Source organism: Lutra lutra, chromosome 11 (assembly GCF_902655055.1).
Source record: "Lutra lutra chromosome 11, mLutLut1.2, whole genome shotgun sequence".
NCBI classification, from domain to species: domain Eukaryota; kingdom Metazoa; phylum Chordata; class Mammalia; order Carnivora; family Mustelidae; genus Lutra; species Lutra lutra.
This window is the reverse complement of record NC_062288.1, coordinates 88,123,970-88,146,598: the sequence shown is the minus strand read 5'-3', so window position 1 is coordinate 88,146,598 and position 22,629 is coordinate 88,123,970. Positions and strand designations below refer to the sequence as shown.

The 22,629-nt window shown below is 49.9% G+C and overlaps 1 protein-coding gene across 1 annotated transcript in view; it reads left to right on the top strand.

Moving 5' to 3' along the window:
• Positions 1-7,729, top strand: part of PLXNA4 (plexin A4) — a 591,498-nt gene extending 583,769 nt beyond the window's left edge. The window contains 1 exon segment of the mRNA XM_047695300.1: positions 652-7,729. Coding sequence (XP_047551256.1) covers positions 652-747 — 96 coding nt within the window. The 3' untranslated portion in view covers positions 748-7,729.
• Positions 7,730-22,629: the final 14,900 nt, after the last annotated feature.

The window sequence follows — 22,629 nt, the reverse complement described above, 5'->3', positions numbered from 1 at the left end:
CCGTCATTGTCCTCCACCAACCATCTGATCTCAGAAAAGGCTCTGGCAGACATGATCACTGATGATCACTCAGGCGTGATCACCGCTGATGACCAGGAAAACATGAGCTAGAACTCTCGGAGGGGTATTTGTTCATTAACGTGCAAGCGAAGCCAAATGGCTTTCTCAGTGTGGGCTCTCGGGGAGCTGTTGGGGGAAGATAATCCGTTGTAGGAAGGAGGGGTGGAATTTCTTAGTATCTGTGAGACCACATTCCCCTGAGACCCAGGGTGCCACCCTTTACGTGGGGGCAGGACTGTGTGCTTGCTCACCCCGGGGGGCCCAGCACATTGTTGCACGGGGGTGTCTGCCCACGGCCAGCTGCCAAACACGGGCAGCAGAGGGCACACATTTAATCAGACATGCTGAGGTGGGTACGACCCCTGTGCACATCGACCCCAGGGTACCCACATGCCGCACCTCACACCTGAGCACCCCCACGCCTCTCCACCAGTAGGCTAGGCTGCCCGCGGAGCCAGCGGCTTCATGTGTACATCTTTGTGTGCACGTGGCTTCCACAGCCCGGCCACACTCACCCTGTGTGTGCACGCCCTAAGAACAGAGACCCAGATGCACAAACCAGTAACCTCCCCGTTCTCCGCCCTTCCACAGATCCTCGGACCTCTGGACCACGATGACCAGTGCGGAAAGCAGAAACTGGCCTACAAACTAGAACAAGTCATGACCCTCATGAGCTTAGACAGCTGAGAACCGTCCTTCCAGGGCCCCTGGGGGGAGGGACACACCAAGCCGTGCCTCAGTCTAGATTATCATCTTTACCAAGTGCAAGTTCCAACTGGCGTCAGCAGCATCCCCTGAGCAGCGCTGTCTCTCTCCGCCTCTTTCTGTCTCTCCCTCCTCCCTGCCTCTCTTCTCTCTCTGGGGCTCTGCCAGGGTGATCAAACCAGGCCACCGCCCCTCAGCAAGTCCCAGAGGGCCAGGCTCACACGGGGACCCGGCCAGAAGATGACAGAGGGGCTTTCTTTCCCGGCTGACCACAGACATCAGCAGCAGGGCCCGAGAACGGAGGACAAGCCACGGAGAGAGGATGCTCCTCCACCTCCCACCTGGGCCGACCCTTGGTCCAGGGAAGAGGCAGTGAGCTCAGTATTATCTTCATTGAGAAGACTCACCTGGCTCTCTTCTGTCCCCCGTTTCCATCTCCACGGGGATCCCCCAGGGTGTGGTCCCGTTGCAAGTGTGAGAAGAAAGGCCACAGCTCCTGCTGTGGGAGAGGGGCGCTGGGAGGTGTTTTTCGAGCCGCCTCTCACCTGTTGGGTTGGCATCCAGAGGCCACCTTTTCCCCCTGCGGTCTTCTTGGAGTCCTTCCAAGTGCTCCTCGGGACCTTCCTGCTCCAACCCCTCCCCAGCCTGTGGAAAGCCAGACAGGAGACACAGCAGTTACATGCCACCGCGGATACCCTCCTGACCTTCGAGTCTGGCTCCGAGCAGCAGAAACATCCCACAGAAGGGGAGAAATGGAAAGAGAGTCGCGCCCACCCTGGAAGCAGAATGTGTTGTTTTCCACTCACCCCCAAATGCAAATGAAGCACGTCCACAGTCCCAGGCCTCATCCATTGCCAGATCCTCGATGCTGTCTAGAGAAAGTTCTGGCATCCTCCTCGGTCAGCGCTCATCTAGGGTCAGTGGAAAACGCAGAGTACATCCAGGAGATCCTACCTCCGGCCACCGTCACTGGCTCCATCCCCAGCACCCCTCCTGAGAACTCTATAGAAGGCTGGGGCGGACAGCCGAGCCCCTGTCCCCCTGCAGAGCCCTATGCCATTGCTATGCAGATGACCTTGTCACTGGACTCTCCAGACCTCCTTGGCAATGACTCCTTTACCATCTGCTGCCTCTTTAGTCACTGCCTTTGCCTCACTTCCTCCCCAGTCATCGCAGAGAGAACCACACTCAAGCCCAGCCCCACGGAGACAAACCAAAACGCCAGCCACACTCAGCCCCCAGCTCGCCATGTCTGGGAGGGACCAAGGACTCAAGCTGAAGGACCTAGATGACAACGTAAGAAGAGGCATACAGCGGACCTCGGCCCCAGCATCTGTCTCTCCACCTGTCCTTCCATCTCTGGATCTCTCATTTCAGGCAAATGTGTGCTCAGACATGGGTGAGCAGGGGCTGTGGTAAGAGACGGTCTCATGGAAGGTCACGGAAACCTGAATCCTGAAGGGACCTTAGTTGCCACCTGGCCCAGTTTCCCACCCTAAGCGGGATTCTCTCCTGGCAGCTCTGGTGGCTAATTGTCCATGGCTCTGGGAGACAAGAAGCATCATCCAAGGTGTGGTTGGGAGAGAGGGTTCTGGTCTTGCCTTTGCTCCCTGAGCATCAGACATCCATCCCTGTCGTCCTCTCCAAGTGAGCCCCAGTTGGAACAGGGAAGGAACCACTCCATTTCCAGCAAAGCCCATGGAGCACCCTATACTTTTAGGAACCTGGCCCCTTTGGATAGGAGTATGTGTGTGTGTGAGCTTGCATGCACATGTGCATGTGAGTGTGTGTGTGTGCACACACACGTGCGCCCCAGGAGCAGGCAGAGAGCTCAAAAGGATTTTTAGTCCTGTGGAGGGGACCCTCTAGTGATTCCCTTCTCCTCCCTTGCTCATTGATTCTACAGCTTCAGGACATGTCAACACTAGCTTTCTGTGCTAAGTGCAGGTGGGGGGAAGGAGAGTCACCTGTTCGCAGGAAACCAGGGTGCTCCGTGGCCGCAGGAGGCCTGGACTCGACTAGAGGCCGGGTGGAAGGTGACCCACACCAGAGCAACACGTGGCATCAAGGAGAGGACAGATGGGGACAAAACTCCAGTAGCCTAGCCTCAGAAAGAGGAGAATGGGGGAAAGATACACATCGAGGGGGAAAAATAACCAAAGGTTTTGGTGAATGAAGTGCCAGGTGAAGAAGCACGGGCTTTCTACCCTTGACCGGTTTATTTCCAACCGAGAAGTCACGGCCCCGACCAGAGAGGAAGCACGTGGAGGGCAGAGGCACCACGGCCACTAAGAGATATTTGCACACGTGAGGGGTTGGGTTGGACAGAGACACAAACATATTTAACACAGATTCGCTGAGTGGAAGCTGAGAGTGTGTGTGTGTGTGTGTGTGTGAGAGAGAGAGAGAGAGCGCATGTGTGAATGAGTGTGTGTGATTTATTTTTTAAGTTTTGCACAGTTAGAAAAAATGAACAGGCAGAAAAGAAGACTGTTATCATGGTTCTGCTGAAGCTTTTATTTTTTACCGGATTATTATTATTTTTGTTATTGTTCCTTTGTCGGTACAGAACCACCCCACCCCCCTGCCCTGCCCCTGCCCCGTTTTGTCTTAAGAGAAACTTCAGACACCTCAGAGAGACCTCAACATCAGGAAGAAAGAGGAGAGGACAGTCTCCCGCTTTCTTTTCTCCTGGAGAAGGGGCTGGGGCAGATTTTACTTTAATTGCTAGGGTGGGGGGGGTGGTCGCTGCTGGCTTTTTTTTTTTCTTTCTTTCTTTCTTTTCCCCGAAGTCTCTGAGGCCTGCTTGGGCTGGAGAAACAGGAATCACCCCGAGCTGCAACCCGCCTTGCCCCACCAAAAATTCTCTTTCCTTTCTCCTTTTGTTTTCCATTTTTTCCATTTGGATTCTTGGTACACGTGTGATTCAAAGTAATCAGAAAGCTGTCTTTCACTCCCCGTGTTCTTTCCAAAACTCCCCTTGGGATCCCGGTCTCCTCCTGGCAGGCCAGAGACCCCGAGAGCTGCCCCGAGGGGTATGGGGGCCACCACACAGCAGAGAAGGGAGCTGGGCAAACTGGTCCTGGGGGAGGGAGGTCCCCTCAAGGCCTCCCTCCCCCATGGCAGCAGATTTGCCGGGTGATAACTCTGTTTAAGGTGGAATCTTTATTTAACTTCTTGAGTCCCTGGAAGAGAGGAAGAGAGAAAAGGCCCATCTCCTCTCACCTGCCCCTTCAACCGCCTCCTGCACCCTCTAGCCTTTGAGACCACCAGGCTCCAAATGGCGCTGGGAGACCACACAGAGTAACTGACCTAGGTTACGGGGGAATTTTGAATGTAGGAGAGAGATGGGCTGCAACTGGGGTGGTGGGAGAGAGGGAGCTTTACAGGGTCCTGAATGTAAAAGGATGGATGGAGAGAAGCTGAGACAGATGACTTCAGGTGGGTCATTGCTTTCGGGGAGCACAAGTCTCCCCACGTGTGGGCTTTGTCGTTCTTCGTCCTTCCACATAAGGGGAGACCCCAATATTTCTTGCTAACAGCAAAGAGTGCCAATAAGTGAGTAAGTGAAGTTGGCTACTGTGTCAGTTAATTCCTCAGGAAAATACTTTTTCTTGCCTTCTTTCAGTGTGGTTTTAATTTGGGGGCAGAGGACTGCCTGTCTCCAGGCCAGGGTAGGGTCACACCCCAGAGCAACACGCACACCCAGAGTCAGCCCTAGAGCCTCCCTCTTGTAAGCCCATTGGCCGAGCGTGAGCAGGGCTGTGGTCTGGGAGGGAGGTCATTGTCGATGATCCCAAAGTGAGCAGACTATCCAGGACTGTGCCAGGCAGGGGCGGGAGTCCACTCAGGCCTGGGTCTCTCCCCCCAGCCCTAAGCTAATGTCGAGGTACAGTCCCAGCACCCCCTCTCCCCCAACCCGAGATCCTTGTGCTTGTGTTCCCCTTGCATGTCTGGCTTCTGAGAGCGTCTCTCCCCTGCAGAGGCGAGTGTGCCCCGTCGTTCCCCTCGTCCCCCTTGCCTGCAGCTGCTCGCGGAGCCTCTGCGCCAAGGCTGCGTATTTCCTGGCACGGGAGCCTCACACCTCACAGCACCCCCTCCCTGGGCAGCTTTAGGCCCCGTCACCGTCCCAGCACTGCCTCCCTGAGAGATTAGGGGCCCCAGTCCCACCTGGGCCCTGGGGATCCCCCAACAGAAGAGCCACAAGCAATGATTTCCCAAGAGGCAAGTCCTGCTGATGTTTCCAGCACCCTCAACAACCACGTGCTTTGCCTCAAAAGGGGAAGTCCTGTTTTCTGTCTGTCCCCTTTCTCAGGAATCAGGGGACACTTCCTTTGGCTTCACAGGATGTAAAGTCAAATACTTAACCTAGCGAGGGTTAAAGTTAATTATTCTTAATCGAGAACAAACTCCCACCAATCAGAAAGCAAGGAGGGAGGGGAAGAGGCAGGGAGGTTCTGCGGGGTCGGAGGCCCAGGGACACCCCTTTCGTGGCCCTTCCAGGGATGGGCTGCCCCAACAAGCGGTCCCAGCAGGGGTCTGAAAGGCTTCCGAGAGGCATGTCTAAGCATGAATACCCTCCAGGTAACCAGAGTCCCCGGGAGAAGACCCTGCCCCAGGCCGATCCTGGCTCTCTCCTGGCCTTTCCTCTTGCTTCTAGTTCACGTCAAGGACCTCCTGTCACTCCCCATGCCTCCTGTCAACATCCAGGACAGGTGCCTGAGGTTCCCTGACTCTGCAGCCCCTCCCTTTTTCTTTAACCTGTACGTGGACTGTCTACTTGGGGTTTGAGGGGTTTTGTTTGTCTATGTTAAGCATTGGAGATTAAGGAAGGAGCCCAGGTCAAGTCCAAATTGCTGAAAGGAGGAAAAAACTCTTCACCTATGACTTGCCAGGAGAGCCTTGGGGCTAAGGAGGGGGGCTCCCCCTGTTCTTAAAAAATGGGTCAGGATATTGCCCAGGCATGGACATGGCTGCTAATATTCGTGGTGCTTCCCGGGCACCTCTGATGGCTAGAGCCGGGATGCTGCCCCTCTCCTCCCACAGATGCGGCCAGTGACAGCCATTACAGAGTGGGAAGCTAAGGCACAGCCATGGGACAGGCCAGAGAGGCAGCTGCAGGGAAAGGCTGGGAAGCCAGGAGCCCCTGTCCTCATGGTTCCAAGAGCGGCAAAGCCCTCCACCAGAAAACCGAGAAAAAGACGGTTCCTTCCATTCACAAAGGAATCTCTATAGTAAAAGTTTCAGACTTTGAAGAGAGACTTCTGTTTTTAATTAACAAGTTTTTGCTCCCTGACAAAATTGTTTTCATTTTAATTAGGGGGAGTATCCAACTTTATAAAACATACAGGATGTTTTGGTTGTAAAGGTGATACAACTTGAACAGTAGAATCCCAGTTAAATTTTGTTAGGAGACAGGTGACTACCCCAGCTAAGCGAAGCTACTAAACAAAACGAGATCCCTAATAAATGAAAAGAGGTTTCTGTCCTCATTGGCAGAGATAGTGACGTGGGGGGGGGGGGGGGCGTATGCCCTCCGTCAGGTGTGTCACGTCTTCCCTCCTCCTCACCCCCCTTTCGCTCTGTCCAGCCTTGGCTCTCTGGGCCACCCCTAGTGTTGCTGAGCCCCTCTGCAGTTCCCATCAGCTTCCCTCAAACTGGAGGGACTCCCAGTTCAGGATTGGTCATGGAGAGACCCAGTTCCCTCCTCTGAGAGGGCAAACGCTCATGGCAAATAGACACGTTCTGTGCAGCTCACCTTCTGTTTCTTTTGAACTGGAATTAGTTCTTTTGTTAGTATCTTTGATCTTATGACTCAAGCACATTTTAGAAGGGCTCCCTTCCAAGAGTGGGATTCAAAACAGAGGATACAGTTAAAGAGCAACGAAAAGGATACAACCAAGCACGACCGCTTCCCAGACAGGACTAACGGATGAGGGTCAGGCCCATGACCGAGATGCACTATGTGTCTCATGTGCTGTCCTTCCTCCTCCCTCCCCTGATGTTCTCCCCAGCTGTTGGCTCGTTAAACCTTCCGTTCTTTAAAAAGAAAAGCTAGTTTACCTCAAAGAATCTTGTTTCCATTTGGAAACCAATGACTTTGTGTTTTTAGAGTAGACGGCCCTCCCCCCATCACTCCCTGCCTCGGTCTGGCATCCCTGAGGCCTGAGGTCCTTGCTTGGTCATGCCATGGCAATGCTGACCAAGAACAAGACCTCCCAAACCCTGACATAGACAGGAAGGAGTGGGTGCAGCTGGCCCCCCCCGCCCCCACCTGAGCTGGTAGGGACCAGCCCACCTCTTCCAGCAGGGTCCTGCCCAGGCACCACAGTAACCAGCAACTCCAGTGTACCACCCACAGAGAATGGCTCAGTGAGCGGAGGCATAGGGGGAGCAGTGTCTGGCCTGGTCACATGACCCAGAGTCAAGTCCAATGCTAGAGGGAAGAGGAGAAACAGGGAAGACGAATGGGTGGTCTGAGAAACAGGCAGAGGCCTTTGAGTCTCGGTGAGAGGCCGTTGAAGGAAGTAGGGCAGGTCACTCCTGCTCTGGTCACCCCCCTCCAGCCCCGCCCCACCTCTGATTCCATAAATCTCCACCTTGAACACCGACCCTTGGTTAGGACAAAGCAAAACATATCTTTAGACAACAGTGTTACAATGAGCCTCAAAGATAGGTGGATGGAATCTATTAGAGGAAGAGGGTCTTCTGGTTTTGATTTTTGACAAAGAGTATCCTAGTAAGGTTAAAAAAAAAAGATTTAAAAAAATAAAGTTTTTAAAAAGGAAACCTATGCTATTTAAATTGGAGCCCAGTTGTAACTTGGTAAAGGCAAGCTTCTGTACCTTTGTTATAATTAATTGTATACCTGTGTATGTAAATATAAGGCATTCCTATTTTGCAGTTCAGAACAAAAAAAAAAAAACCTATTTGTAATATAGAATAAAGTTTATTAAAAAATAATAAAATTGCAGTTTGGCATTTGGGTCTTTCTCTGTGTGTCTGGCTGGAAGCCGGCAGAGGGGAAGCCTGGCTGTAACAAGGTCCCCACATAAGTAGGGACAGATGCGGCAGCTTCTCTCTCTAGCTCCATGATATTTAAACTCAACCACCAGAGGTACGTTCTGCTACTCAGGGCTCTATCTGCAGTTACAAAGCAGAGCCCTCTGGAGGGGATCATGCCCCCAGGTAGGGAGAGAGCATGCATGCTACCAGCCAGTGTCATCAACGGTCATCACTTCCGCATGAAACCGAATCAACCTCTGAATCCTTCTCAACACAGGCCTCCAGCAAACACTACGAACCCACTAGAGCTGTTGCTGGAGAGGACATGAGTGGCCATCCCTGCTGGAAGTCTTCTCGGCAAACTCTATCTTAGTATAAGTGATTTCATCAGTCTCTACCACCTCCAGCATTTTGATAGAGAGTGGAAATCCTGAACCCAGTGGTGCCTCTGGCACAGAAGCAGGACAGGGAGAGAGAGAATGGGAGTGTGGCAGTGGAGGCAGGGAGCAGGGACGGCTGTCCGCCTGCCACCTGCATCTGTCTGGGGTCCATGCTGGCCTCCTGGTAGCGTGAGGGGAAAGGGGAGAACTTGCAGATGGGTCAGCATATGGCCCCACCTGTACCCAGGAGCTCTGCGTCCTCTGCCTTCAACTGGCTGCCTTTGGACAAATCCTTCTGTCTCTCTGAGCCTCAGGTCAACAGCCAGAGAAGGTGAGCTCCACATCTCCACTCATAATTCAAAGTGAAATCTAGGAGAAGACAAAGGGAGGAAACAGAATGTAGCTGGAGAGACAGAAACCCCAAAGCAGGGAGAGTGAGGAAGAGAGGTAGGGAGACAGGGCAGGGAGAAGTGAGACAGACCCCAGGCCACCAATAGCAAATCCTGTCCTTCCCACCTCCCTGCTGCCCCCAACCCCCAGTCCTTGGGCTCTGCCAGCCTTCAAAGAAGAGCCTCTCGGGTGTCACCAAAATGGGACCTCTGGGGGCCAGAGAGAAAGGGCAGGAGGTGACTTGGTACAAAGTCTGTGAGTCCCAGCTTGCCCTGCACCTTCTAGAAGAGAGCCCTTCTGAGATGAGGGGAGACCACAGCACCCCAGTGACACTGAGATGCCCCCATCTCTGGGAGTCACATTCTACAGCCAATGACCAGGGAACACTTCAAACTTGAGACTATTAAGGAAGAGATGACACCTAGGAGGGAAAGTGGGAATTAGCGACCTCAAGACCCAGCACAAACTGACGGACTGAGATCAGACTGCTGTTTGGTATTTTTGTTCTGTTTTACTTTTCTTTTCAATAGTTCCAACTGACAGGAAAAGTGTATTTCTCTCTTTTCCTCAATAACGAGGCAGGCCATGGTGGAGATAACGGTCTCAGTCCGAAAGTTCAAATCAGATTCCACATGCGATCAAGTTCCTACCACATCCGCTGACTCCCTCACCTACACAACGTCATGCTTCAGCACGGCCAGCCACCGTGACCTTGAGCAGACCACTTCCCTGGGATTTGGTTTCCTCCATGACCAGAAGATACTTCTAACTGCTCTATGAAACCCAGGAAAGCGTGTGGAAGGCTGACTTCAAGAATAAAAGTGAAAAGATCCTGAGACCACAAAGGGTCACATGTGCATGTGGTGTCATTATTTGTCACAAAAATGATATCATACAAACAAAAGAGTGGATCCAGCCCAGGGCCTCAAATTTAGAATGGATGCCAGACTAGTCGGCTCAGGCCACCATTGCAGAATACCAGACTGCGGGGCTTAAACAAGAGACATCTGTTTCCTCGTGGTTCTGAAGGCTGGAAGCCCAAGATCAAGGAGCCCAGATTGCTTTCTGCTAGAAGCTCTCCTTCAGGCCTGCACAGAACTACCTTCTGGTCCTCCATGGTCTTTCCTCTGGACACGCATGCAGAGAGCTCTCTGCTGTCTCTTCTCATAAGGACACCAGTCCCATCAAGTTTGGGCCCCACTCTTATGGCCTCATTTAACCTTAGCTACCTCCCTAAAGGACCTCTCCCTAAATTCAGTCACACTGAGGGTTAGGGATGAATTTGTGGGAGGGACACAATTCATTCTGTAACAGATGCCTTATATATTCATTGCCAAAAAGTAAATATCTAACATCTTATGAAAAGGAACATGAATGTATTTTGACTGTTAGATTGTAAGATTTTGGAAGGCAGAGAGGATATCAGCTGAATTTATGCTACCCAAGCTTAGCATTAACGTGTCCAGCACAGAGCAAGTGTTCAGTAAGTCATGAACGGGTGGCGGGAGGAACATGGGCAGTAGGATAGGAGAAAGCCATCGGCCACAAAGGTAGTCACTGGCTCATCTCCCCACCCAACTGATACACCTCTGTTACTTTCCACATCAGGCCACATCCCCTCCCATGAATATTTTATCTCTAGGTAACTAATGCCTGGACTTGCAGCCAGTGGCCATCGTTTGCAGGTGAAGAGAGCCAGGCGTTGTGGTCAGAACCTCACTCATGGTGGCAGAGCTGCTGCTGGCCAAGCAGAGTAAGTGCAGGCAGGGGCAGGTCACTTCTGCACTAATCCCCTTCTCCAAACCTGCCCTGCTTTGCTTTTAACAGAATTCCCATCTTGAACACTGCCCCCGAGCCTACAGGGCTGCAGGGGGGCACATGCCAAAGTTGGGGCGGGTATGTGAGGTCGGGCTGTATGCCAGGATGGCTGGTGGACTGCGTCACTGTTCAACAGTGAGCACCTTCCCTCCCTGAATGAGCACAACGGCTTCCCACCCTGAAAAAGGAAGGCCAGGCAAGCCACCTGCCGATGGTGTGTGAGCACTGGACAGTGAGGACAATGACAATGCAGAAACACCAGATGACCCTGCTAGTCACGTAGCATGAGTGGAACCTGAGTCTTTGCTGTTTTAAGTCACTGAAGGGGGGGTGCTATTTGTTACTGCAGCATAACAGACTATCCTGATGGCTACGGGGTACTGAAAGTTTAAGTTGACCACGAGGTAGCCCCTTAGCTGACAGCTGACAGAGGAAACCTCGCCTTCCACCTGCAGAGAATTTTGCTTTTGACCTAAGGCCCCCCACCTTTTTAAAGACATTATTAGCTATTTACAGTCAATGTGACTCATTTTGTGGAAATTCCTAATTTCCCTGAGCTGGATTTTGGAAAGACTGGGGAAGAAGGGAGGAAGACTTAGAAAAAGAAGGAGCAAATCTTACAGAGAACAGGAAAAAAGGAAGTGGAGTGAAGGGAGGCTACTGGGAGAGAGAAAGGAGGAGGAAGAAAAGGAGGAGGAAGGACAGCTGTTAGCCAGCTGTGTGCTGGAAGTTTTCTGCCAGCTGTTGACCCAGACACCTGCTGTGGTGAGGGGTTTCCAGTCTCAGGAGGACATTGTGGCATTCACACCCCACACTGCCAGGAGAAGCTGTATTTGCCTTCTAGGGATGAATCCAGCCAAGATCATTTTATTTGTTTGTTTATTTTAGAGGCAGAGAGAGAATTTTAAGCGGGCTTCACGCCCAGTGCAGACCCCGACCTGAGGCTCCATCTCCCGACCCTGAGCATCACGACCGGAGCCAAAGTCAACAGTCAGGCACTGAACCAACTGAGCCATCCAGGTGCCCCCAAGCCAAGATCGTTTTAAAACATAACCTATAGTTTTCTATATACTTGGATGTTGGTCAGCTTCCAAGAGAGCAGAGAACTCGTCCTTATTAGGCACACAGACCGGGTTCTCAACACAAGTCCTTGTCAAGCTGGCAGCCCCCCTTAGGAGCCCACAAACAGCAGTGTCTCATGAGGCCTAGAAAGGCCTGTGCACACACAGATGCTGGTTTTTCTCAGCAGACTTACTGCTGCCTGATTCTAAGAAAGGCCTGACTCCCCCCTCGAAAATGCAGACAAGGTACTCATGGCCCCAACCAAAGAGGGGTCCTTCTTGCCCCTGTTCCACTTTGGAACACAAACCTGGGCCACTTCTTCCCCATCTTCCAAGTCCCCAGCCATTTCCTGAGTCAGGCTGTCTAGCTCTAGGGATGAAAAGGCAGGGCCTCGGGGGACAGGAAGCTGAAGGGTCACGGAGGGGAAGCTGGCGGGTCACTAGGGGTGCAGTCTCTGCCCCATTCACCAGGAGCACATCCTGTTTCCTGCACTAAAAGGACCAGAACCCCCCTGGAGTGCCAGCCCGCAGGCGCTGCCCCCACTCCACTGTGTCGCATCCCTGCTTCCTCTGTAGTTTGCCTCTGGGGGGGAGACAGGGGAATAAGCTACTCACCCAGAACTGCGTGGGCACACCCGTCCACCCAGCTGGACTTCAATCCCCCGAACCAGTTTCCTAATCCCCCCCACTGCAGCTGAACATTCTCCACGTGTGCCCCTGGGCGAGTTCCTGACCATCTCCAAAATCTCATGAGTTTTCAGTGCGCGGCAGCTTTGGGCGCCAAGTGACAGCCTTCTTGAAGAAGAATCACGCGTGTTCTCTCTCCAGCCCTAGCTTGTGGGACGGCATACGGCAGTCACTCTAGAAATGCTCGTGAAATAAATGAATAGACTCAAGTCCGTGCCAGGCTCTTTCCACTGCCCAAATCCTGAAATGCAAGTAGAGACAAAAGCTTCCCAATAAAGTATAGAAATGAAGAACTAAAAAATACTAAGTGCCTCAGTTTCCCCCCAAACCAGAGCTTGAGACAAGGCCTTGTGAGCAGGAGGCTGATTTGGGGACGTGGTCCTGAGAAACAGAAGTGGAGGCAGAGGAATGAGGACATCCCAACTCAAGAATGTGCTATTGAGTGGGCTCCCACTGTGGGCAGCAGAACGGTCTCCCTTGGGCCCCTCAGAACAGAACAGTGTCCCCTCAGAGTGTGCCTACAGGTTGCACATGGGCCATTTGTTCCCACAGACTCCTAGGCTCGCAAGTCCGCAGGAAAGACTACGTGCACCACACCCCCAGTGACCCCAGAGACAGGAGCAGAGCAGCGCTCAGGAAGAAGTGGTGGGGGGCGTGCAGGATGTGTCCCTCAGGCAGGTGCCCTCAAGCTACTGTGCCTGCCCCCTCGTTGCTATGGCAACAGCCGGCTGAAAGGCGGGTCAAGAGGCTAGAAGGTGGAGCACAAGGAGGTCTGCAGCACAAGACAGAGTCCTTTAAAACCCTTAATAATTCTGTAAAAGCAACATTAAAGTCATTTCAGAAAGTTATTTTCTCGGTAAGAGCCCTCACTCTCCTTCTACCTCTTCACTGCTGTGTCACTTCCATCACGGACTCCAGGCCCGACCTCTACACCTCCCCCCCCATGATGCACCGCGGAACCAAGTCTTATTCCACCTTCAGAGTTGTGACATGTTTGAGATAAGGAAAGAACATCAAAGCCACGCCAGGTGGGGGTGTTGCGGAGGGCCGGCCTCGCGGGCTCTGGCTCTGCGACTCATCAGATTCGCAGGTGACTTTTCAGAGGGACCTGTTGCTAGTGTAACCTTCCCAGCACTTTCCACCTTTCTCCTGGGCACCACCCAATTAGCACCCTGACCCGGACAGCTGTAGCCTCTCACTGTCTCTAATGCACCACTCGCTGCTTTATTTGAATAGACCAATGCTGGTATGTACCTGATCATTTTATTCCCTAAGAATTGTGCCTCCTTGTCTCAATTAATAGACCAGCTTTTACGTCTTTTATTCTGAACTGAACACTGGATACAGAGCAGTAAGATAAAGGCCCCCAGTTTTCTCTAAAGTACTGGGCCACAAGGTCAGGTCCCTGCAGAAGATCATGTCATGAAACCAAACCGATCCTGAAGACAAGGCTTCCAAATGACTGTAGTCTTCTGTTTCCCATCAGCTAGAAAAAAATTAGGACCTTTCATAGGTATAGTGTGGATAAGATACTTGGAGGAGAGAAAGAAGAGAACCCAAGAGCTGGTCTGATTCAACGCCCGATTCAATGCCTGGTGACAGAGGGTCTTCACTCCCCAGACCACAAAGACGTCCTCAAAGAGGTAATTTCATACAGTGAAATCATTTCATTCAAATCTCAAGATCCAGCTTTCGGTGGTCATTGCCACTACTATACCCATTTTATGGATGAGTACACCGAGGCTCACATCAATAACCTCATCAGTCCCCGACATGGCAAGTCACAGAGCTAACAGAACTGACATGTGAGCCCAGGTTTCTCTGCCTCTAACACAGATGCTCTTAGTGATTGTGCTATGTCATAACAAACCTTAAACCAAGTCCCTCTCTCTCCCATTGATGGGTTGACTGACTGTGACCATAACATCAGAAATACAAAGGACAGTGCAGAGAAAAATGAGCAAAGATAGGTATTGGGTTGCAACTGGGAACTGAAACAGGGAGGGAAGACTAGCATTGGAATGGGAATGTAGGGGCACCTGGGTGGCTCAGGAGGTTAAGCCTCTGCCTTCGGCTCAGGTCATGATCTCAGGGTCCTGGGATCGAGCCCCACATCGGGCTCTCTGCTCAGTAGTGAGCCTGCTTCTCCCTCTCTCTCTCTCTGCCTGCCTCTCTGCCTCCTTGTGATCTCTGTCAGATAAATAAAATCTTAAAAAAAAAAAAAAAAAGGAATGGGAATGTAGCTGACAGACTCAAGGACCATCATTCCCGGGGATGAGACACTGGCGGGCCTCCTGGTGGGATGCACCATGGTGGCGGAGGGATCAGCCTCCAATCTCCAATACACCATACCCAACTGTGGGCTCGTGTGACCTTCAACAAGTCGTCTCTTGGCCTCACTCACCTTATCTGTGAAATGGAAATAATCTGTAAGAAAGTTGTATGAGTTAAGTGTCATTATGTGCACAATGTCTGACATATAGTGAGCACACCTCAGGAAATGTAACTATTTTTAACAGTGCCTCCCTGCTTGCCATTGAAACCTGCTTCTGGTGGCCATTTTTTTTTAACCCCGGATGTGACAGACGCCACAGCTAGAGCCAGGGAGGGTAGGCCTATTGGTAGCCACAGTCTCCTCTTCCCTTAGGCACATCTTCTCAGCTGGAGGAAAGTCAATGCCACCTCCCTCAGCAAATGGGCTGCTCTCAGTCTGCGAGCTCTTCTGCGGCCCTACTATGTGTTTCTCACTGGTGGTCGCCATTTTGTAAAAGGACCAACTGCAGACATGGCCCAGACAAGGGAGAAGCAGGGCACCCTCATGCCATTCTACCTCATCCAAAGAGAGATCCAGGTCCTTGCTACGTGGTTCCAAAGCTCCTTGCAGAATGTCACTGTCCCGCACCCCCACAGAACCCCACAGAACCCCTTCCATCTGGTGTTTGGGATCTGTAGCTCTTCAGCTGTCCCCCTTCAGTCTCCATTCCTCGGAATTCATTTTGACAGAATCTCTAACAGTAGGGCTCAGTTGTCAGCACCCAGCACCCTTCACGTTCCCCAGAGAGCCTAAAGGGCCCGCTTAAAGCCTCTGCCTAGGGAATCTCCCACCGATGACACCCTGACTGACCTTCCTGGGGGGCCCTGAGTAAGAGCTCAGGCCAGGCTGGACTAAAGAGCAGACCCCAGTGAGTTATGAGGCTGTAATTCCATCAGAGGCTTCTGGAGAGATCGTAAACTCACGTCCGAAGTCTCCTGTCCCCCGGCCCCTTTTTTCTCCAGAGTGATTTATGACCCTATAATTCTGAGGTGGGACTGCTTCTTATTTCACATCATCCAAATATTTTCCTAAGGTAATACAGGTCCTCCTCTTGGCTTCGAACTTCCTAGGCCTCTCAGCTCAAGAGTGGCAACAGCGCCGTCTAGTGGCTGGAGGCCTTGGAGGGCTCCTGGGTGGATCACAGACGGCACCTTTTCTGCTACTTCATAAGATGGTGTGACATCTGCTTTGACATTGTGTGTGGAAACACACCTCATGCCTGAAACCAAATGGGTAAGAAGGGTCTCTCCGCGGGGTGAGGGGGTGGGGGTGGGGCTCAGGGACATGCAGATGTGGCCCAAGAGGGACTTGAAAAGTGTTCATTTCCATGACTCTGCTGATTCCACTGACAACCATTTAATGAGTCCTGGCTTCAGCGGCGCTCACTCCAGATCCTGTGAGCCACACGGCCAAGCCCAGCCTTCTCTCTCCCACTATGCTTTTGCCCTTCAGATCCCTGCAAGTTCTAAAGGCTGTGTGTAAATCTTCCACCATCACCACAGCCCTAGAGCTCTAGAAATGTCTGTTGAGTGAATGAATGAAAGTCTGAGCAAGGGAACGAGTCCAGGAGGTGGCTGGTTGGTCTGTGGCACTGACCCCACTCAATAGCAGGGAAACAGAGGCAGGAAATGGGGTGGGGTTGGCATAGGAACCTTCCTGCCATCTTCCCCTGATTGCCAACTCTGTTTGGGGTGGAGGCCCACAGATAGTGGGCTGTGTGGAGAAAGAGGTGACTCTTGGAGCTGGCACTGGGATCGGGCCAGCACAGGACCCCTGAAGGGTAACCCTTCCCGCCAGCTGTGCCAAAGGCCTCATGGCAGTTACCTCAGTGTCCTCCATGGAAAGCTGCATCAGTGGCGTCTGGCCCTGGGATGAGGACAACAGCTAAGTGCTCCAGCTCTGCAGAGGGGTGGCCACTCTCTCCGGCCCAGACCTCCTCCCCTCCACCTTTCTGGCTTTCGCCCGTGCCTGCTTTTTCCCTTTAAGATCTGCTCATGTTCTCCTTGGCGGTGCTGGTAACTATGGAAACTTCAATTAGGCTGTTTCGTTCAATGTCTCTAAAAATGGCCGCGTGCAGGTGGCAGCAGCCCCTGACTTCCCAGCGACCCAGCCTGAGCTCATCCATATGTCCTGTTAAGAAACACTCCTTCAGCATTTAAGAAAATGCTCCTAGAGCTTATGATGAAAGACCAGTTTCTCTTTGCAAAAATGTCCAATTCATCACAGTCCTGTTTTTGTAAAACACGACGAAAACAAATTAGAAAAATGAAATGAAAACCACAAAAGCTATACAACATACAAGCCCCAATTCTATAACATAAATTGAAGAGGCTTAAGAGTACTAGTACAGCTATAGAAGCTTCTCGGTGCCCACTCTGGATTTCCACGCTGTATCACCATGGGTGAGTATCAGTTGCGGACAGACTCCAGTAATGAATGGACCACACATTGAGTAGCCCTGGCCTGGAAGCCCAGGGAGAGGGTACAGAGTGCCACCCAGGGCCTCCCCCTCATCCAGGAGCCTCTCTGGCCAACCCTGCTTATCCAGTCCTGCATTGGCCTGCACTCAAGCACGCCTCAGGGTGGAGGCTAGGGCCTCACCCAGAAATACTGTGGAAATGTCTGCACCTGAACTTGAGCCAATGTGTGAGGGAAGCAGCTGCAGAGGCTTTGCCATGACCGGAAGAGCCCCTCAACAGCCAGGAATCTGCGACTCAATCATCCCAGCCAGGAGAGGCTTCCCATTCACCCCGAATCCCTGGAATCCCACAGGATCTGATGGCGCAAACCAGGGGTCACTCCGAGGGGGTCTGACCGAGATTTCACTGCCCCACGATATACCAAATAACCACACCGCTTTTCCCCGTGTCTTCTGCTAGAAGGAAGATTGCTGTTCCCATGTCCTGGGGGGAGATCCACCTTTTCTCCTGACCTCTGGGCCCCTTTCCTCTTTGAAAAAATTAAAGTACTCTGGAGCACCTGGGTGCCTCAGTTGGTTAAGCATCTGACTCTTGGTTTCAGCTCTGATCATGATCTCGGGGTCACGAGGTTGAGCCCTTCGTTGGGCTCCTCACTGAGCATGGAGCCTGCCTGAGATTCTCCCTCTCCCTCTGCCCCTCCCCACCCCCCCCACCCCCACTGGTACACCTGTGCTCTCCCTCTAAATAAATAAATAAATCAATAAATATTTTTGTGAGTGAATTAAGGTATACTTTAAGTACTTACACAAATATTGAGTATAGTTCTATGAATTTTTACATGTGCATGCCAACCAGATGAAGATATAGAACACACCCACCTCCCCAGAAAGTTCCCTCATGCCTTTTCCTAGTAGATACTAACCTTCCCCTACCCCCTTAGCTAACTACAATTCTGATCTTTATCGCCATAGACTAGTTTTACATTAATTTCATATAAATGGGTCAAAAAGTGTATATTCTTTTTTTTTTTTTTTTTTACTTTTTTCACTCAAAATAATGTCTGTAAATTCTTTCAAGTCGTGGCCTGGTATCTGGGTTCTTTCTTTTTGCTGTGTTGAATTCCATTGCTGCTGTGAATATTCTTGTATGGTTTTTGGGAAACATACATATTTCATTGCTTTCAGATAAATATCTACAAGGGTAGCTGCTGGGTCATAGAGTAGACCACGTTTAGGTTTTAAATAAACACTGCCCAACAGTCTTCCAAAGTGACTAAGCAAATTCATACTTCCCTCGGAAATGTCTGAGAATTCAGGTTGCTCCCCATCTTCAAGACTTGGTTCTGCTTTTCTTTTCATGTTTGCCATCCTGGTATGTGTATAATGGTGTCTCAGTCTTGTTCTGGTTGCAGTCCTCTGATGAATAATAGTGTTGAGGACCTTTTCATATGATTGTTGGCCATTGGATATCTTCTTTTGTAAAGGACCTGTTAATTCTTTTGCCCTTAAAAAAAAAAAATCAGATTCTAAAAAAAATAATAATAATAAAATAAAATCAGATTCTTTACTAGATATGCTCTGGATATCTTCTTCTGGCCCGTGGCTTATCTATTCGCTTTCTGAATGATGGCTGTTGATGGGAAAAAAACAAGATTTTATTTTAATGTAGTCCAATGTATCCTTCTGTTCGTTTAGGGCATTTCTGAGTGCTGTTTGAGAAATTTTTGCACACCCCCAGTGTCATGAAGATATCCCTTATGTTTTCTTCCAGAACTTTGCTGTTTGATTTTTCACATTTGGATCTATGATCTACCAACTACTAATTTTCATGTACGGTACTCCTTTTTTCTCCACAAATATCTAATTGCTCCAGTACCATATACTGCAAAAAGCCATCTTTTCCCCCACTGATTTTCAGTGGAGCCTTTGTTGTAAATCTTGTGACTGCATATGTGTGGGTCTATTTCTGGATTCTCTATTCTGTCCCACTGATTGCTCTATTTGTCTCTCTTGCGCCAATACCACAGTATCTTAATTGTTGCAGCGCTACAGTAACTCTCAAAACCTCTTTTTCAATCTCTCTTACCGGTGTTTTACAATCTTTAGTGTAGAGGTCTTGCACACCTTTTGTTGGAGTTACTACTAGCTCTTTGATATTTTTGATGCTACTGTAAATAATTTTTTATTGTAATAGGAAACACACAATGAAATCTACTACCTTAAACAAAAGTACAGTAGCATTAAGTATATTGTTGTGTAGATCTCTAGAACTTTCTCATCGTGCACAACTGAAACTCTATACTCACTAAACAACACCCCCTTTTCCCCCTCTCCCCAGCCCCCAGGAATCATTTTCTCCTTTCTGTGTCTACGTAAACTCTAGGTTCCTCATATAAGTGGAGTCACATTGTATTTGTCTTTTTGTGACTGGCTTAATTTACTTAGTGTCATTTCCCCAAGTTTCACCCATATTGTAGTGTATAACATGATTCCCTTCTTTTTTAATGCAGAATAATATTCTAATGTATGTACAGACCACATTTTCTTTATCCATTCATCTATTAATAGACATTTAGGTTATTTCTACCACTCGCCTATTGTGAAAATATCGCTTTGATGTCCTGTTTTCAGCTCTTTGGGATAGATACCAAGAAGTGAGATTGCTGGACCACATGGCAATTCTGTTTTTAATTTTTTGAGGAATTTCCATACTGTTTTCCATAGCAGCTGCACTATTTTACATTCCTTGTAAATAGCATTGAAGAAAATCCCATTGTCTAATTGTTTGTTGCCAGTATCAAGAAATTCAACTGATATTTTTATATGTTGACCTTGTGTACACTGATACTTGGCTAAATTCAGCTACTAATTTTAATAGTTAGTAGATTCCTTTGGATTGTCTATGCATACAATTATTAACTCAGTGAATGAAGAGTTGTACTTGCTTATTTTCAATATTTACATCTTTTGTTTCTCTTCCTTGCCTTATTGAGCGGGTGTAAACCTCCAGCACAGTACTGTGCAGAGGTGGTGAGAGTGTCCATCATCATCCCTCCCTAAATTCAAGGAATCTCTCACCTCATGAGCCTTAGTGGGAAGCAGAACTCACCCTGACCTAGAAGCTCAAATGCCAGATGCTCACTCTCTCAGCATCTTTTTCCAGGGCATGAAGAACAGAAGGCACACTCAGATGGGGTTGACAAGAGAGGTTACTGAAGGGACCACCTACAGTGATAAGGTAGGGGCTGAATGGCCAGTCAAGGGCCCCAGGCAGTCAGAGACCCACAACAATAGGAAGCTTGTGGGGAGGCAAAGTGAGGAAGAGGGGTGCCCGAGGCTAGCACTCAGGGAGAGCGATGCATCTACCACCACACTTCTATGCTGAAGTCAGAAGGAGTAACTAGGGGTAGAAATACCAGGGTTTCTCTCTCTCCACTCGTCCTTCTGTCTCCTACTGGTGATCTAAGCAAATGGAAACCTGACAGCAAAGGAGTCTGGGGGGAACAGTCTATGGGGATCAGGCCTGGGGAAAGGAAACTGCCAGAAAAGGGTAAAGCACGGATGGGGTGGGAAGGGTGATGACAATAATTGGCACAGGCCAGAACATGTGGCCTAGGCTGGCCCAATCAGATGCATCCTTCCCCAGCCATGATTCAGAAGCCAGTGATGCAAAGAAACAGAGACGGGGCACATTCATTCTGGTGGTTGCAAGAGGGATGCCAGGCACCAACTGTGACAATTCTGTGAGCTAGTCAACAACGTCACCTTCTGTCTAAACTAGCCAGAGTTAAAGTAATTTCACTGCAACTAAGAACCTAGGACATGCCCCAGTGATGGCAACTTATCTCCATGCCTAAAGTATCTGAAAAGTGTCACATTCTACCACCTGATTCATCCAACAAATACTCACTGAGTACTCCTCATGCTCCCAGCCTAGGCTGGACACGCACCAAGATGACCCCAAAACTTGCTGTGGTCAGTACGTACTGGGGGAGAGGCAGAAACAGCTGCATTTTAGGGACCATTAAGGCCACAGGTTAAAAATGGAAATCTTCTTGAATGTAAATTATACTTAAAATTTTTTTTGAGATAGATGACATAATTTTACTAACAAATACCTAAACTATTTTTGTATTGAAACAGTCACGTATATTATGGAGTTGAACGCAACATTTGTTGGACCCGTCAAAACAAAAGCCCTCAAGGTAATTCAAGCATATCATGATCCACTCTTTGGTACAAAATGTTAAGATAAACTATACTGGGATCTCTGGCTCCTGCCCATGACGTGGAACACCAGATTGCTTTGGGGGTCTGGGCTCACCTTCAGAGCACTGCTGATATAAAGAAAAGCTGGTTGTAATCTAGGCGTTAGAGTTTAGATGCAAGTACTATATTTGAAATGGAAGAGCATGATGGGACTTTTATTAATGTATTTGAAAAGACTTGGTGGGGTTTTCCTGCTCAACACCCTGGACCTTGAATTCTGGGCTTCTACCAGTTTGACAGTCCCCTCTGGTCACTGCCAACAGCAAACTTGTATGAGTTACTTGGCCTTGTAGGGGTCAGGGTTCTCCAGAGAAACAGAATAGGATATATAAAGACTGATCACAAGGAATCTGTTCATATGAGTGTGGAGGCTAAGAAGTTCTGAGAACACAGCAGACAAGCTGGAGACCTAGGCGAACCAAGGATGTAAGTTCAAGTCCAAAAGCCGGCAGGCTTGAGACCCAAGAAAGACAGTGTTCCATGTAAGTCTGAAGGCAGGAAAAGACCAATATCTCAGCTCAGTCAGACAAGCAGAGTTCCTTCTTACTCAGCCTTTTTGCTCTGTTCAGGCCTTCAGTTGACTGTATGGGGCCCCCCACATGAGGGAGGGTACTCTGCTTTATTCAGTCATCTCACGCTAATGTCAATCTCGTTTAGAAATGCCCTCACAGACACATCTGGAATAAGGCTTGACCAAGTGTCTGGGTGTGCTGTGTCCCAGTCAACTTGACACATACCTTTAGCAAAGACAGTCCCAACCAGAAGTTCCAAGGGTCCCCTAAACAGGCAGCAGGACATACAGCTAGTCTGGGCTCCTTTCGCTGCACCCACCAAGACCCCTCGTGGGAGTGCTGTTTCTCCCCTAATCCCGGGAGGCCAAAGCTTCCATGAGGACTGTGGGAGCCCAAGTAAGCTCATCCCTACCTTTCCACCACCATAGTGCAGCCCAGAGGACCAGCCTGTGCTGGTCTGCCTATGGCTCTCTGGTGTTAGCACTGAAAGTCCCAGGTCCTGGTAATCCCCAGGGAACTAGGATATTAAGTCCCCAATCCAGCCTAACATTGGAAGGGTGAGAAGCTTCAAATCTTCACACCCCATCTGGGCTAGGAATCCTCATTTTCTTCTTCTTTGGTCTACAGAGAACAGGTGGGAACAGTAAGCTTGCTTAGTTTTTACTCACGCCAGGTGAGTCATGGTCTAAAGTCCATCCATACAGAGAACAGAGAAGATGCTTTCAATCCACATTTAGATCCAAGAAATTAGTTCTTCATCAAATGAGCATCATCAATGAGGCAGTACATGCTCCAGACCCTGCCCATCCTCCTCAAGAACAGATTGGTGTGGGTTGCTGGGCTGAAAGTGACATGGTCACTCTTTCCCCAAGATCTTCTTGTGGGTGACTGATCCTTGGGACCATTTTTGTGTTTCTTGGAATGCTTTCACACTGGTGTCTGCTTTATGGATTCCTTCCAACCAAGGGCAGCCCCCCAACAGGAGTTGAGGTTTTCGGGTTTTGGTTTT